The sequence below is a fragment of the Pagrus pagrus genome (assembly GCF_965226575.1).
Source record: "Pagrus pagrus genome assembly, chromosome: 16".
In the NCBI taxonomy this organism is placed as follows: Eukaryota; Metazoa; Chordata; class Actinopteri; order Spariformes; family Sparidae; genus Pagrus; species Pagrus pagrus.
Window position 1 is genome coordinate 21,069,895 of NC_140200.1, and position 16,866 is coordinate 21,086,760.

Genomic DNA, 16,866 nt, shown 5'->3' on the forward strand with positions numbered 1-16,866 from the left:
ACCTTTCACAATTCCAGGAGACGGGTTTGCCTTTCAGTTTTTCCTTGTGTGTCACATCCGTCTTCACAAATGCACCAGAAAAGCAGGGAACAGTTGAAAGCATCCAATCATATACCTGATCGGACACTTGTTATAAAAAGTCTTAATAACATTCTGAATTACAAACATATTTTAGAGCTGATAACAGAAGTTGGAGTGAGACATACAGTAGGGCTTCTTTCTCATCTCTGTTGAGAGTTGCACATGTGCAGTACCGACCAGGCAGCTGAATGCCGACTATACACATTCACATTGAAGACAAAAGCCAGATGTTAGCCTGTGCTGGTGGGTTTTATGTCAAGCTCTGTTATCTCAAGATATGAAAATAATCAATTAGTGATCTTGAAATAATGGAATTAAAAAAATAATTGCAAGCATGGCCATTCTCAACTTCCATACCTGAGAGCTTAATGCACTGAAAAACAAGCAAATCAAGAAAACATCCCTTTCAGGGGACACTAAAGGTGATGAACACAACTAGGACACAATTGTTGTTGCCATGGTTTTGCATTTTTAGAGTAGTTTATCCATAAATGGTGTTGGATAATGAGCTAAAATGTACGTTTTTTCATGTTTATTTCAAATCATATTATCTGTCCTCCTTCCTTAAAGAATTATATGATTGATTCAGTGACAGAAAATATCTGCTCAACTTGATTTAGATGGAAAATTATTGTTGCTGTCCTGATTTTTGTGATCGGAGGATCACAAGGTCCCACTTTTGGTTGTAAAATTACAGTTTTGATCATCTTTAAGCAGTTTAAGATGCAAGTTCTTATTCTATATGTTTCTCTACAAAATATAAAGAAAAAATGCTAAATTGTTTGTCGATAAAGGCTGAAAATACACAAGTCAGTTGGTTCATTTTTTGATTTATTGAGAGAGATATAGATGTTAAAATGACAGCATATCAAACAAAAATAGGCGATACAAAAATAACAGCAAAAACTAACACATCTTTAACTAAAACTCAACATTTGCATAGTATTTTTTGCAAAATGCTGCCTTGGAATGTTTTGGTTATGATTTATTGATCACAAAGTAAAATACAAGTGTGACCTCTGTATTCTGTTTATGAAATGACCTGGGATCCTCAGAGCACCTGTTTTCTGATACCTACACTCCAAAACCAATCTGGCATTTACTCTTTTAACAGATTATCAGGAAAAATGTGCCATATATTATCTCATTAGCTCATTTACAATTCAAGCAGCCACATAATGCTGTGCTAATGTGCTACTAGTTAACCTACTGCACCCCGTACTGGATAAAAGGCTTGTTACAGCAAAAATCCTCAAAACGATCATCAAGCATTCACTAAAATCCATTATCAATGTAAAACAAGTGTATCAGTATGAGCTGTGGCTACACTGTGGCCTCTTACTTCTTTGGTTAGTTGACGGTGGCGTACAGGTTGCTGGGATCAGCAGACGCTCCAGCAGAAAGAGAGGAAGCTTTGATGGTGGTGTAGGTCACTGCTTCATCATCATCATCATCATCATCATCTTCATCTTTTCCCTGAACCTGGAAACAATAAACAAACAACACAACAAATAAATCACAGAATATTATATTATACAGAATGCTTTTTTATTTTATTTTATTTAACCTTTATTTAACCAGGAAAAGACTCATTGAGATTAAAAATCTCTTTTACAAGAGTGTCCTGGCCAAGACAGGCAGCAGCATAGACATACATACACACAAAGACAAGATGGACACAAACATTAGTAACACTTATGCAAACATTTTAAGATCAGCTAAAATAATAAAAGCCTCAGGCAAAACATCTGCAGCTAGAGTTTTCAGCCTCCATGTCATCCAATTTCCCTTTAAAGGTGTTCAATGAGACCAACTCATTTAGTTGCAAAGTTTTTTGTAACTTGTTCCAGGCAGAGGGAGCAGCAAACCTAAACGCTGTCTTTCCCAGCTCAGTTCTGACTCTTGGGACAGACAGCAAGCAAAGATCCTGAGACCGAAGATTGAAAGTCCTAGCATTACTTCGGTTAATGTAGGACATAGCCTAAGGTAAGAAGGGTAAGAAGATTGCCTTGTAAATGAGAATATGCATATGTCTCAGTCTACGCATTGATAAGGAGGACCATCCAACCCGTTCATACAGTGTGCAGTGATGAGTAAGTGCTTTAAAACCAGTGATGACCCTCAGAGCTCCATGATACACGGTGTCAAGAGCATGTAAGCTTTGAGACGAGGCTAGCATATATAGAACATCACCATAGTCGAGAACAGACATAAAAGTGGCAGCAACCAGTCTCTTTTTTGATTTAAAAGAAAGACGGGATTTAATCCTAAAATAAAAACCCAGTTTCAGTTTCAATCTTTTTACCAGTTGCTGGATATGATTTGCGAAAGAGAGGGATTCATCAATTAATATCCCAAGATATCTGTAATTGGATACTCACTCAATTTTCAAGCCCTGAGAAGAGAGGATTGAGGGCAGATTTTGTGGTTTTGACTTTGTATTTGAGAACAGCATGACTTTAGTTTTGTCAGCATTTAAAACAAGTTTTAAATCATACAAATGTTCTTGAACCACGTTAAAAGCAAGTTGTAACTGGGAGAGGGCTCCTTCTGGAGTGGGTGCTGAACTGTAGAGTACAGTGTCATCAGCATAAAAGTGAGATTTCACATTTGACACATTATGATCAATGTCATTGATGTACAAAATGAATAGGAGTGGCCCCAGGACTGACCCCTGGGGTACACCTTTACTTATAATGAGCGAGCTAGAGGTGCAGCCCTCCACCTGCACACACTGTGTCCTGTCTGTAAGATAATTAACAAACCAATTGACAGTTTTTTGAGACAGTCCAGCTTTAGATAGTCTATGCTTAAGCACAAAGTGGACACAGTGGACCTGTGTCAAATGCCTTAGAAAGATCAATAAATAGGGCTGCACAATGCTGCTTGTTATCCATAGCTTCAATAAAAATCATTTAAAACTTTAAGAGCTGCTGTTGTTGTGCTATGCATTTTTCTAAAGCCAGATTGAAAGTCAGATAAAACATTATTACTATCTAAAAAATTCTTTAGTTGATCACTAACAAAGGATTCCAAAACCTTTGCCAGGACAGACAGTTTTGAGATGGGCCTGTAGTTATTTAAAATAGTGGGGTCACCCCCTTTAAGCAGGGGAACAACAAAGGCTGACTTCCAGATACAAGGAATCACGTTTGTGGTTAAGCACAGATTAAAAATAAAGGAGTGGCAATAAAATTTGCTGCTAACTTTAAAAAGTAAGGGTCCAGTTTATCAGGGCCTGCAGCTTTAGCTGTAACCAAAAGCTTGAGGGCTTTATGTACCTCAGAAACTGTAACAGGACTGAAAGTAAAAGTCTGATTTGATGGATCCTGGCCAACAGACTCTTCTGTAGAAGAACAGTCATGCTGAGGACAGGAGGACTCAAATAAAAACCCAGAGGCTATAAAATGTTCATTAAAACAATCAAGCATTTTGGCCTTGTCTGTAATTTTTCCTTCATTATTCACAATGCATGGGGGAAGCTCCAAGCCTTTATTATCATTTTCTGATAATGATTTAATAATTTTCCAAAATTTTGAGGGGTTGTTCAGATTATCTGATGTTTTGGAAAGAAAATGATCGGCTTTGGCCTTTCTAATTTTAACTGTACATGGATTGCGCAGTTGTCTGAAAACCAGCCAGTCAGAGTTCTGTTTAGATTTTCTGGCTTTTGCCCATGCAGGAGATCTGATAAGTCTGGTGTGAACCAAGCATTGTTGCGGCCTTTCACTCTGTACTTTTTTAGTGGAGCATGCTTGTTGATTATACTGCTGAAACCCTCATGAAAGAAATCCCAAGCATGATCAACGTCTGCAAATGAACTAATTTTTTCCCAGTCAAGGTAAAATAAATCGTGAAAGAATCCTTGTTCTGAGAAGTGTTTCAAATATCTTTTGACTAAAATACGTGGTTTGGTTTTTGGTATTTTGACATTTCTAACTGTATCAACAACACAGTGGTCACTGATGTCGTTTGCAAATATGGAAGCAGTGGAATACTTGTGGGGAACATTTGTTAGAATAACATCTATTAAAGATGATTTTTCTGGATTTTTTATGTTTGGCCGTGTGGGACTATCAACAATCTGGAATAAGTTAAGTGAATCACAGTAAGCCCTGAAATCATCAGAAACTGGTTGCAACCAGTTCAAATTTAAATCTCCCAGAGCTACCAATTCCTTGGAGTTCAAATCTGAAAGGAGCTGCATTAAAGAGGGCAGAGCCCAACTATCAGCTGAAGGTGTCCTATAACAACCAACAACAGTTATCCAGCAGCACATGAACACAACACGATGAAATAACAACAACACAAAGTGATTCAGTTTGAAGTCTGAAGATTTCCTGTTTTTCTTACCCGATCTCTCCTGTTGGTGTTCCTGGTGTAGCTGACGGAGGCGTAGCAAACACCATCTCCAGGGTCAGCCTGCACAGAGAGGACAACATGTAGATTTAATCTGACTCACACTTCTCACTTTATTCTGTTCTAGTTTAACATTATTTTACATTCTTTTAATTCTGCCAACGTGCTCATGCTGTCTCTCATGTTTCAAATGACGTGTCAACATGTTGTGTAGCAGTTTATCTGTGGTGGTTTGACCTCTGTTTGACTACTCATGCTCTCCTCTAGTGTAGTCTGTGTTATCTGACTTCCCTTTTTTTCTTTATCACACAATCTGACACCATCAAGACGGTAGCGTCTGAACTCACCGTGCCCTGACTGGTTTCTGGAGCAGACTGAGTCACTGCTGGGTTTGAGGTCAGTCCCTGAATAAACACAGTTTGGTCAAAAAGCATCGTACAGTTCACTTAACACATATGTAGTCAGGGTACAATAAAAACACCTGTGTAATATATGCAGTACATCTGTGCAGGATATTATACTCACAACATTGTCCTCCAGCCGTGTTTTGTTCTCTGAAAAGACAAAAAAGAGAGTTGACTTTAGCTTCCACAAAGAAAATCCAGTTTTGTTGTAACATCTTGTTTAAAAAAGTTTTCTCTGTGCTCTCACCTTCAGCTCTCTTCCTCCTGATGACTTTCACAACAATTATTAAAAGTGCCACTAAGACCACAGCCAGAATGATGAGCAGCCACCGCCAATCTGGAAACATAATGAAAATATATGAAGCATGTTGGCTGCAGCTTCCTGTTGTTGCTGCTGCTGCTGTGTCCTCGCCTGAACAGATAAACACAACTCAACAAACTGTTCAGTACAAAACATGTGATGTAACATTAAAACTTCAAATCCCTAAAATAAACAGATATGTAACATAACTATTCACATCAGTTTGAAGATCAACATATTCTCACCTGGTTTCTTTCCTGATGACTGAAGTCTGAAGGGAAACAGCTGCTGCTCTTTGTTACCATCAGTCACTGAACAATTCAGAAATTTAAACTCTGACTTGTAAATGTGATGAGAAGTCAAAATATTCATGTAGGCCTTGCAGGGAGACGGTGATGTCTTCACTTCTTGGTTATCTTTATCCACCTCTTTACCCATAAACAGCCACTTCACTGTGTGTGTACATCGTTCATATGTCAACACAGAGCAGTTTAATGTCACCTCATTATCGTCCTGATGTTCAGTCACTGGTGAAGATGGAGATATTGTGAGAGAAAGACAACAAGAGTAAAATTAACTTCATCACTGTGATCATTATTATTGTAATGTTTCACAGTTTGATCTGAAAACATTATGATGTAAATACTCACTGGAGACAACAGACAGAAAAACATCAGAGTCTGAACTTCTTGCCTCTTCTCTTGATTTATACTGCTGACAGTTGTAAAGACCAGCATCCTCGACTGTGACCTTCTTCACAACCAGAGAACAGTTCTGTGTAACATTCAGTCTGTCTGATTTAGCTTTGGCATTTTCACCAATCTGTCCAAGTCTAACCAGCTCTACTGCTGGATTGTTTCTTGAATCAATGAAGATCCAGGTAGTGCTGTCACATTGTTGCTGAGGCTTTATCACATTTTCACAAGGCAAAGTGACGTCATCTCCAACTCTGACAGTGAAGGAGGCTGGAAGGTTTCCAGCTGCTCCTGTTCACAAGATCAGAGAAAAATATGGAAAATAAACTGAAATGAATAAATCTTTATCCTTGTTTCTAAAAGTTCACTAAACTCACCACGTTGTAAACAAACAACACATTTTGTTGTCTTACTTCAATCAAATATATTTCATAAAGTACATTATTGCAATGCACCTTCCATTTCTATATGTGATATACGTCTTCTTACCTGTGAACTGAAGCATCGCTGTAAGAAATAAAGACATTTGAATCCATTTGAACTCGACCATCATGATTCTCTGTCTCTCTTCTTCTTCTGTCTCTGTTCTTATGATCATCTGAGTTTCTAAAGTCGTGCTTTAGTCGAGAGAAGCTGCACCTACTTCCTGTGGTTCGTATGATGTAACTTCCTCATTCTTAATCTTAGTCTGTTTTAGATTTTTATCTCACTGAATTTCTTCTAAATGTCACAATTTCCACTTTTACAGGTTTGAAATGTAGTTTTCTCTCATCCACAGTGACTGACAGCAACCACAAACTCTTGATCAGCAACATGAGATGCAGCCAGAGTTCGCAGCAGCCCGACAAAGATCCTGTGAAACTGGAATGAGCGAGTGAAGAAGACAAAGTCACCAGAAGGTCGCTGGTTCGAACCCCGGCTCCCCTGGGCGGAACCGAGCTACATGCCGAAGCATCCTTGAGCAAGATGCTGAACCCCAAAATTGCTCCTGATGCGCAGTTGGCACCTTGCGAGGCAGCCTCTGCCATCAGAGGGCCCTGCGATGAGCTGGTGTCTCATCCATGGATGTACCCTGGCTTTCGCCCACTGAGAACTGGATTTGGCCCCTGCGGAGGCAAGCTGGGTGGAATTGATAGAGCAATCTTTATTGAAACAGATCTCAAGCCAGCGTCCGAACCAGAGTGTGCACTCCCTGGTATTCTCAAATCTCAGCAAAGTGATGCCCAAAATGCTTTGCCCTGTGCTCTATCAGAACTCCTCTCGGACTCTCAGTCTTCGGAAATCAACCAAAATTCCACCTTTCTCTGCCTGTGCAGGCCTTTTTTTAGATCTCTTTCGCCTGCACCTACCTACTTCTTCTAATTGGTCACTTTGGTGGATTGATGGTTCATCTATCCAATAGGCGGAAGATGAGTTGATCTGCCTCTGGCCCCTTTGGGCTGTCTCATCCTCTCTCAGTTACCTAACTCCACTGATGTCACTTCTTGACTTTACAACCTTAAGCTGGCCAGACTGTCCCTATATGGGCATGTTTACGTTGAGGCAGCTCCACACATCTGGAATAAGAATTAAACTTGGTTGAGTACCTTACCCTCAAGCTAACCTTTAGCGCACAACCAGAACTGATTAACGATTCTGTGTCTTCTCACAGATCTCCTCAACATCAGCCGCCTTCCTTAAGCCCCCACAAACAGGATCAACATGTCACCGTTAAATCATCACTCAGAATGTGTTGTTGCACAGATACTACAGTATTCACCTTAAATGTAGTCTTGTTTGCCAACTTCCCTGTCATGGAAGTAGCAGCGGCGACAACATTGTTGAAAACATTTGGGATGATGTACTGTAAGTACACAACTCAACAAAATATATAACAAAGTTGTTTTTAGACATTTTGATTCAGAATTCTTATATATTATACTTTTAATTGTCACAAATAATGAAACAGGAATGAGCTACATCAATGATAAAAATCTTTTTGTAGCAAAAGGGCAATGTTGACTGTATACAGTATGTATAAGCTGTGGTTTAGAGGTTTATTGTGCTGTATGCTCACAAAATGGAGTTATTATAACTTAGGTTCAGGAACTGGACCACGCCACTCCTCCTGGATGATCTGCCACCCAGGCCCAGCCAACCAAACCACCCGTGTCTCATCAACCTAACCACCTGTGCCTAATTAACTCAACCACCCATGTCACCCTGATTCAATCACCTGTGAAATCTAGATAGGCAAGCCTAACCATTTCTCTCCCGTTTGTCTCAAGTTCTTATAACCCTGTCCTTCTCCACTATCCTCTCTCACAGGATCACGGGCAGCCCAACCTCCGACATCGCCATCCCATGGCAAGAAGATCCTCCAGAACAGGGACCCAGGCCATTCCAGCACAGGAACCACTGGGGGGATGATGAAGCCACACCGACCAAGATGTGCGCCCATCGAAACGCACCCCAAACTCTGAGTCTCAACCTCCATGTTTCCTAGATAGTCCAGCCAATCCGCAACCCTACTCAAACCCCCCTCTTCATCCACCAACCTCGACCTGCCCTTTCTCCATCCACCAACCTCGACCTGCCCTTTCTCCATCCACCTACCTCGACCCCTCCCTTTCTCCATCCACCTACCTCGACCCTGCCTTTTCTCCATCCACCTACCTCGACCTGCCTTTTCTCCATCCACCTACCTCGACCCCTTTCCTCTCCTTTTCAAAATCTTCTACCAACTTCAATAAACTACCTTAACATTAAACTGTGGCATGGTCCTGTTAGTGAAACACAGTGTAGAGTGAAGTGTTGAAGAGGTCTTTATTTGCAGATGATATTGTGAACAGATATAATAAAGAGAAGACTGTTATTGACTCCATTAAGGCTGAAAACACATTCAAACACACACACAAATATGTGAACAACAATGCTAAATGAAAGTGAGTTAAAATGAGTTCTTCTGCACACAGAGACATGAAACTGAGCTCAAGCTGCTGCAGCTTCAACAACAAGCAGGAAATCTTCAAATCAGCTCTGAATTTTTAAGCTGGAGGTGATATTGTCGTCCTACTAAAATAGAAAATGGCTCAGCAGACAAAACACACACACATTTCTCACACTGATGAATCAAATCAAAAACAATCCGCCGTCCAAAACTGAAAATGATCTTCTGAGATTTTTGTCATCTGAAAGCTTCAACGACTAGTGTAAATGTGATGTGACTGCAGTGGAGTCTTTTCTCTGATGACTTCATGTTGATGTGGAAGTTGTTGATCAGTGGAGTCTGACAGAGGCAGAAGCGTCTCCAAGGTTTTCATATTTCACCACACCATCATCTTCATCTTCATCATGGTCCACCTGTGAAACACAACACAAACAAACTGTCACTCTGACACACTTTAACTGACAACTTTCACATCATTGACCCACATTTAACACAAGAAATAAGAAATAATCTGACAACACCTGAACGCACCATCACTTACTGTTACTTGTATATATATTTATATGTGTGTGTATATATATTATCCCAAAAGTGCTCCAAATGTTCCTCCCAGCTGTCTGATCTTTACCTGACTGGCTGCTGCACCTGAACGCCTCACTGGTCTCTGGTTCCCTGGAAAATAAAGCACAGAGTAACATTTCAGCTCTAAACTGACAGTTTGTGTTCATCAGTCCAAACAAATGTTGGTGTGAATTTTCTCACCTCGAGCTCTGATGAGAAGAACAGTAATCACAGTAATTAGGACGAGTTCAGCCACACGCAGAACCAACATGATGTAGTTGACAACAGGACAATCTGTACGAGCTGTGGAGCAGAAACATCATGTCAGAGAACAAAGTATGAATGTGTGTTTGTGTGTTTGTATGAATGCAAATATTTCTAAATAATATTTGTCTACAGCCACTGTGTCGAGCATTTCCAAACATTCAACCATTTACTGATGAAACAACACAAACCAGAAAACAGAGACACAAAGTGTCTGCCAGCATCTAAAAGATGTTAACTGTGAGTTTAGTGGTCAGAGAGAGAGAGAGAGAGAGAGAGGGAGAGAGAGAGAGAGAGTACCTAGTTGTGGTGGAGTGTTGTCCTCTGCAGATGGTGTCTTGCTTCCTTCATTGTTGAATAGGACATAAATAGATAACACATCACAAATGATAATATGATACCTGGTGTTTACCATCCAAAGAGACTCACTGAGAATTAATAACGTCATCTTAAAATTATGATTCATGAAATCAGACCAAATGTACCTGATCTATCATTCCACAGCAGCGTTTGTCCACTCTGATCATCTGTCACTTCACACTCAGGTAACTTGTAATAGTTTGACTTCTGATTAAGATGAGGAGTTTTAAATGTCACCCTGGCAGAACAGCCAAGCCGTACTGTCTCCACTCCATCCATATTATCATCATACAGCCACTTCACTGTGTGTCCACACTCAGTATATGACAGCACATAGCAGGTTAAGATGTCTGTATCATCCACCTGGTGTTTATCCACTGGTGAAGATGAGACAGACAGACAACAAGAATAAAATTAACCTCATCACTGTCATCATTAGTTTTGTAATGTTTAGTATTTTGTTCTAACAAAACAGTTTGATGTCAAAACATTAAGATTTAAATACTCACCGATAACAACAGAGAGATGAACCAGAGCATCTTCACCTTGTTGTTTTCCTGATTTGTTGAACTGTCTGCAGCTGTAACGACCAACATCCTCCACTGTGACATTTTTAATAACCAGAGAACAGCTCTCTGTCACCATCAGTCTGTCTGATTTAGATTTGGGAATCTCACTTTTACTGATCCGTCCAAGATCAACCAGCTGTTTTGCAGATACCCCATAACGATTGGCAAACCAAGAAGTACTGTCACATTTGTCCCGATGTTTGATCACATTGTCACAAGGCAAAGTGACTTCATCTCCAACCCTGGCAGTGACGGAGGTGTGATTCAGTCCAGTTACTGCTGTTGAAGATGAGAGATAAATATAAGACAAACTGGTGAAATGAGAAAATGTTTGTTATGTTCACTGGTCGTGTGATTATTTCTTTATCATTATTTACAAAAGTTCACTGAACTCACCACGTTAACGAAAAATATTAACAGATTTTCTTGTCTTAGTTGAATCCAATGTACCCAATGAAGAAACTTCAATGCACCTTCCATTTCTATATGTGATAAACGTCTTCTTACCTGTGAACTGAAGCATCGCTGTAAGAAATAAAGACATTTGAATCCATTTGAACTCGACCATCATGATTCTCTGTCTCTCTCCTTCTTCTGTCTCTGTTCTTATGATCATCTGAGTTTCTAAAGTTGTGCTTTAGTCGAGAGAAGCTGATCCTACTTCCTGTGATTCATATGGTGTCACTTCCTCATTCTTAATCTTAGTCTGTTTTATGTTTTTATGCATCTGAATATCTTGTTAATGTCCAAACAGCCAAAAACTCTGTCACAACTTCCACTTTCACAGAAATGAACAGTGAAATGTTTCACCTCCAGAGAAGAAGAAGAAGAAGAAGAGGAAGTTGACCTCCTGAAGATGGTTAGTTCAGATAAATGTTTGCTGTTTCTTGAGATAGTGTTTATGATTAAACAGACAGGATTCATGGTGATGTTTGACAGCACACATGAACAGACAGGTGAAGAGTCAAACTCCTCGTCCAGCACAGTTTGACTCTTGATGTCCGTGGTGTAATATGGTGATACTGTTGCAGCTGGAAAGATCACAGATAAGATGATATGTTAGTGGACTGAGGCCTGTTGGTTCCTCCTTCTTTCTCTGCACTTGTTTCTCTCAGAGAAGTGAAGGGGAAGTGTTTTGATGAGAATGTGGGTACAACAGCAGCATCAAGCCTCTGTGGTCTGGAGGTTTTTCATGCTGTATGCTTACTGCAAACACGAGTAGTTGGACATTTAAGATGTGTGAAATGTATTTCCATCATTTTAGGTCAGAGTAGGTGGTCACGTGCATCCAAACCTTCTGAAAGTAGCATGAGTTATTAGATTTCTGGACATTCTCAGCTCACTTTGGCTGCATTTCTATCTGTATTAAGACATTTTAGAGTCCAGAGAGAACAGAGCTGTTCAAACCACCCAGCGCTGCCCCTCCCTACACGCAGAACACGCGCTGTGCGTAGGGCCCCATTTTGCGCAAGGGGACGCATTCTCTGCAAATGCGCAAAGTATGCGCATCGCTGCCATGAGGCGCGCGTAGAGCACCAAGTTAGCCCGAGGCAGGAGAAAAAAAAAGAGACGAGTAATCTGACACTGCACACGTTGCCACAATGATTGACCGCACGCAGCATCTGACCAGTCAGGGGTCAGATGCACCGACAGGCAGTTGGATGCAGGTGGAGAGATGGCCTCCAAACTGCAATATGAATCGGGAGCAAGCAAAAGGAAGACAAAGTCAAAACAAGAGGAGGCTTGTGCTTCACTTGAAGGTGGGTATGTTGTTGACATAAAAAAGAAAACTTTGTGGCATAAACACCCCAGCTGCTAGCCTGCTACTCATGACAGAAGAGAGGATAATTCTGTCTAGATGTGGACTGGAGATTAAATTTTCCAGCGGCCCTGATTATCATTTATTGAATGTCTTGTTAACTGCATATACATTCACCTCTGTTGAAAAAGGAGCGGTTAATTGACCAGTTGGTGGTCGTATGTTGGCTCACGTTTATTGCCTATCAATCTATGCTATCAATAGAAGTTTTGGGCTATTTTTATGGAGGTAAAATGTCGCCATCTCTTGGTGAATTTAATTCATAACAGTCATATAAGATTAGATAAAATAAGATAAATTAAGATAATCCTTTATTTGACCCACAATGGAGAAATTTAAAGCGTTGCAGCAGCAAACAGCAGTGTAGGAGTATAGAACCTCTCATCTCTCACTCATCTCTCTCCTCTTCTTCCGCTCTGTCCGGGGTCGGGTCATGGTGGCAGCAGGCCTCCTTCTCACCAGCAACCCTTTCCAGCTCCATGTAGTGTCACCAGTGAGTTCTGGATCTGCCCTGGGGTCTCCTCCCAGTTGGACGTGCCTGGAAAACCTCTATGGGGAGGCGCCCAGGAGGCATCCTAATCAGATGCCCGAACCACCTCAACTGGCGAGGTCCAGCCACCCTATGGAGGAAACTCATTTCAGCCGCTTGTATCCGCGATCTCATTCTTTCAGTCACTACCCACAGCTCGAGACCATAGGGTTGGAACATAGATGGATAGATGGTAAAACGAGAGCTTCGCCTGGCGGCTCAGCTCCCTCTTCACCACGACAGCCCGGTACAATGCCCGCAATACTGCAGACGCTGCACCAAGCCGTCTGTCCACCTCATGCCCCATTTTCCCATCACTCATGAACAAGACCCCGAGATACTTAAACTCCTTCGCTTGGGTCAGGAGCTCACTCCCCAACCGGAGTGAGCAATCCACCATTTTCTGGCAGAGGACCATGGCCTCAGATTTAGAGGTGCTGACCCTCATCCCGACCGCGTCACACTCGGCTACGAACCGCCCCAATGCATGCTGGAGGTCACGAGCTGAGGAAGCCAACAGAACCACGTCTTCCGCAATAAGCAAAGATGCAGTTCTGAGGTTCACATAATGGACACTCTCCTCACCATGGCTGCGCCTTGAGATCCTGTCCATGAATATCACAAACAGGATTGAAGACAAGGGGCAGCCCTGGCGGAGTCCAACACCCACTGGAAATGTATTCGACTTTGTGCCAAGTATACGGACACAACTCTCACTTTGGTCGCACAAGGACCGGATAGCTCGGACCAACGACCCCGGTACCTTATACTCCCTCAGTACCCCCCACAGAACTCCCCGGGGGACCCGGTCGAAGGCCTTCTCCAAGTCTACAAAACACATGAAGACTGGATGGGCAAACTCCCATGACCCCCCCAGCAAGCCTGCAAGGGTAAAGAGCTGATCCACTGTTCCACAGCCAGGACGGAATCCGCATTGTTCCTCCTGAATCAGAGGTTCGACGATCGGACGGACCCTCCTTCCCAGCACCCTGGAATAAACTTTTCCAGGGAGGCTGAGCAGTGTGATACCCTGATAATTGGCACACACTCTCCGGTCCCCCTTTTTAAAAATGGGAACCACCACCCTGGTCTGCCACTCCAGAGTTACCGTCCCCGACCTCCACGCGACACTGCAAAGACATGTCAGCCATGACAGCCCAACAATGTCCAGAGCCTTCAGCATCTCGGGGTGATTCTCATCCACCCCTGGCGCCTTGCCACTGGGGAGCTTTTTGACTACCTCAGTGAACTCTGCCAGGGATATGGATGAGTCCTCCCCCGAGTCTTCAGACTCTGCCTCAGTTACAGAAGACGTGTTAGTCGGGTTCAGGAGGTCCTGAAAGTGTTCCTTCCACCGCCCGACGATATCCCCAGTCCGGTTCAGCAGGTCCCCTCCCCGACTGAAAACAGTCTGGGCTGAGGCCCACTTCCTTATTCTGAGCCGCCGGATGGTTTGCCAGAACTTCCTTGAGGCCGACCGAAAGTCCTTCTCCATAGCCTCACCAAACTCCTCCCACACCCGGGTTTTTGCTTTAGTGACCACCGAAGCTGCAGCCCTCCTGGCCACCCGGTACCAGTCTATTGTTTCAGGAGACCCCTGGGCCAGCCAAGCCCGAAAGGCCTCCTTCTTCAGCTTGACAGCCTCCTTCACCGCTGGTGTCCACCAGCGGGTCCTTGGGTTGCCGCCCCGACTGGCACCAATGACCGTCTGACCACAGCTCTTAGTGGCCGCCTCTACAATGGAGGCTCTGAACATGGTCCATTCGGATTCCATGTCCCCAGTCTCCCCCAGGATGAGTAAAAAGTTCTTCCCCTGGCACCTGATCCAACTCACCACCAGGTGGTGATCAGTTGACAGCTCTGCTCCTCTCTTCACCCGAGTGTCCAAGACATACGGCCGCAGGTCCAATGACACGACCACAAAGTCTATCATTGACCTTTGGCCTAAGGTGGCCTGGTACCAGGTACACTTATGAGTGACCCTATACTCAAACATGGTGTTCGTTATGGCCAATCCATGACTAGCACATTAGTCCAATAACAGAACACCCTTCGGATTCAGATCGGGCAGGCCATTCTTCCCAACCTAAGTACAAAATGTAAAAATAACTGTATAAAAATATTTAAATATAGAAATATCATCAAATCAAATCATAATGAATATTATTATTAGTTGTAGTCGTATTTGCATTAATTGCATTTTAATGTTTGTGAGGCTAGCACCATTGCAGTAACTCTCCCTGTTACAGTTGCCTTTGCTGGGCGAAGCTTTTCAAAAATGAAGCTCATCAGTGGTGCAAGAATGCTTGAGTGGCCTGGCTATCATAAGCATCAACTCGGAAGTGGCACAGCAGCTGTCATATGACAACCTCATTGCTAACTTTGCATCCAGAAAATCGGATGTGTGCATTTGTAAAAGGCTTGTTCCATTGTTGAAAGAGTCATTTTGGAATTTGGTGGGGGGGGGGATTTTATTTTTTTCAAAATAAAATTCTGCTTAGGGCCCCAACTTGGCCAGGGCCGGCCCTGAAGCGACCAGAGGGAAGGTTTACTACTAGTAGAGTCAAGACATTCATAGTAGACAGTATTCACTTTCCATTATGACACTGTTAGTACATGAAGGAGTCACAAAACACAGAGTAGAGTGAAGTGGTGAAGATGTCTTTATTTGCAGATGATATTAACAGATATAATAAAGAGAATACTGTTACTGACTCCATTAAGGCTGAAAACACATTCAAACACACACACACAAATATGTGAACAACAATGCTAAATGAAAGTGAGTTAAAATGAGTTCTTCTGCACACAGAGACATGAAACTGAGCTCAAGCTGCTGCAGCTTCAACAACAAGCAGGAAATCTTCAAATCAGCTCTGAACTCTTCAGCTGGAAGAGGATTTAAGTAAGTCAACAAGACTTCAATGATCTTTCCTGTTAGATGAAGTTGAAATCCAGCTGCTGTGTTCTGAACTGGCTGCAGAAAATCAAGATTTTCACAAGTGATGCAGGAAAGTGTTGAAGCATCTGTTTTCCTGTCATTTATACTTTAACAGAGACACATTGAAAGAATCTTCTCAAGAACTTACAGCTATCAGTTCCTTTTAAGGAAGTAATGAGAAAGTTATAGGAGCTGTGCAAGTGTGACTAAGATTTTCTAAAAAGAAAACAACAATGCAGCAGCAGAGGAGGAGCTGTGGTTCAGGGTGGAGTTAAAGGAGCCACTGATGTGTTTTCAGATGAGTTCACAGACGTTTTACCTGATGCACTTCATTTCACCTTTGAGTTCATCTAGTGTACCTGTGGTCTTTTGTTTCTTCTTGTGAAGCCTTATAAAACTCTGGGCCTTTCTTTCTCCTTGTGCTGAAAAAGAGATTTGAAGCACAGCGACATCTGGTGGTTTGTAGGACTTACAGCAGCTCTTCAGTCCTGGAGCTGAAGCACTGCAACACTTCTGTGATTTTAGCTGTTTTTGCAGCAGCTGAGTTAACTTATGAATTTACAGAATTCAGTGAGAGAAAGACAACAAGAACAGTTTGATCCGAAACATTATGATGTAAATACTCACTGGTGACAACAGACAGATAAACATCAATGACTGGACCTTGTTGTTCTCCTGATTGGATCTGCATGCAGAAGTAGTCACCACCGTCTTGGATTGTGATGTCTTTGATAACCAGAGAACAGTTCTCTCTGACACTCAGTCTGTCTGATTTAGTTTGGGCTTCTTTGTCAATCTGCCCACCATCAAACAGCCGTACTGCCTTTGTTGAACCAAAGAAGATCCAGGTAGTACTGTCACACTTCTCCTGATGGTGTTTCACAGTTTCACAAGACAAACTGACTTCATCTCCAACACTGACAGCGACAGAGGGGTATTTCCCTGTTACTGCTGTTGAGATAAAGAGAGTGAAATGTCAAATATTAATAAATATGAGTTTCACTGTGACGCTCACAGCTTTTGTGATGTTAATTTTAGATACGTCTCATTTTCT

At 42.2% G+C, this 16,866-nt stretch overlaps 2 protein-coding genes across 2 annotated transcripts; both read right to left on the reverse strand.

The window, feature by feature from the left end:
• Window positions 1-1,423: 1,423 nt before the first annotated feature.
• LOC311271373 (uncharacterized protein) lies at window positions 1,424-6,345 on the reverse strand (the record flags this gene model as incomplete). Its single annotated transcript, XM_084377010.1, has 6 exons — window positions 1,424-1,563; window positions 4,435-4,503; window positions 4,788-4,844; window positions 4,966-4,994; window positions 5,092-5,181; window positions 6,330-6,345. 6 exons carry the CDS (start codon window positions 6,343-6,345, stop codon window positions 1,432-1,434), a joined length of 393 nt encoding a protein of 130 aa, XP_084233136.1. The 3' UTR covers window positions 1,424-1,431.
• Window positions 6,346-8,755: 2,410 nt separating this feature from the next.
• On the reverse strand, window positions 8,756-11,080 carry LOC311271258 (uncharacterized protein). Its single transcript, XM_084376858.1, has 7 exons — window positions 11,031-11,080; window positions 10,464-10,802; window positions 10,080-10,331; window positions 9,895-9,939; window positions 9,532-9,633; window positions 9,398-9,441; window positions 8,756-9,182 (listed from the first exon to the last, which is right to left on the reverse strand). Exons 1-7 carry the CDS (start codon window positions 11,065-11,067, stop codon window positions 9,099-9,101), a joined length of 903 nt encoding a protein of 300 aa, XP_084232984.1. The 5' UTR covers window positions 11,068-11,080; the 3' UTR covers window positions 8,756-9,098.
• Between the last annotated feature and the right edge of the window lie 5,786 nt (window positions 11,081-16,866).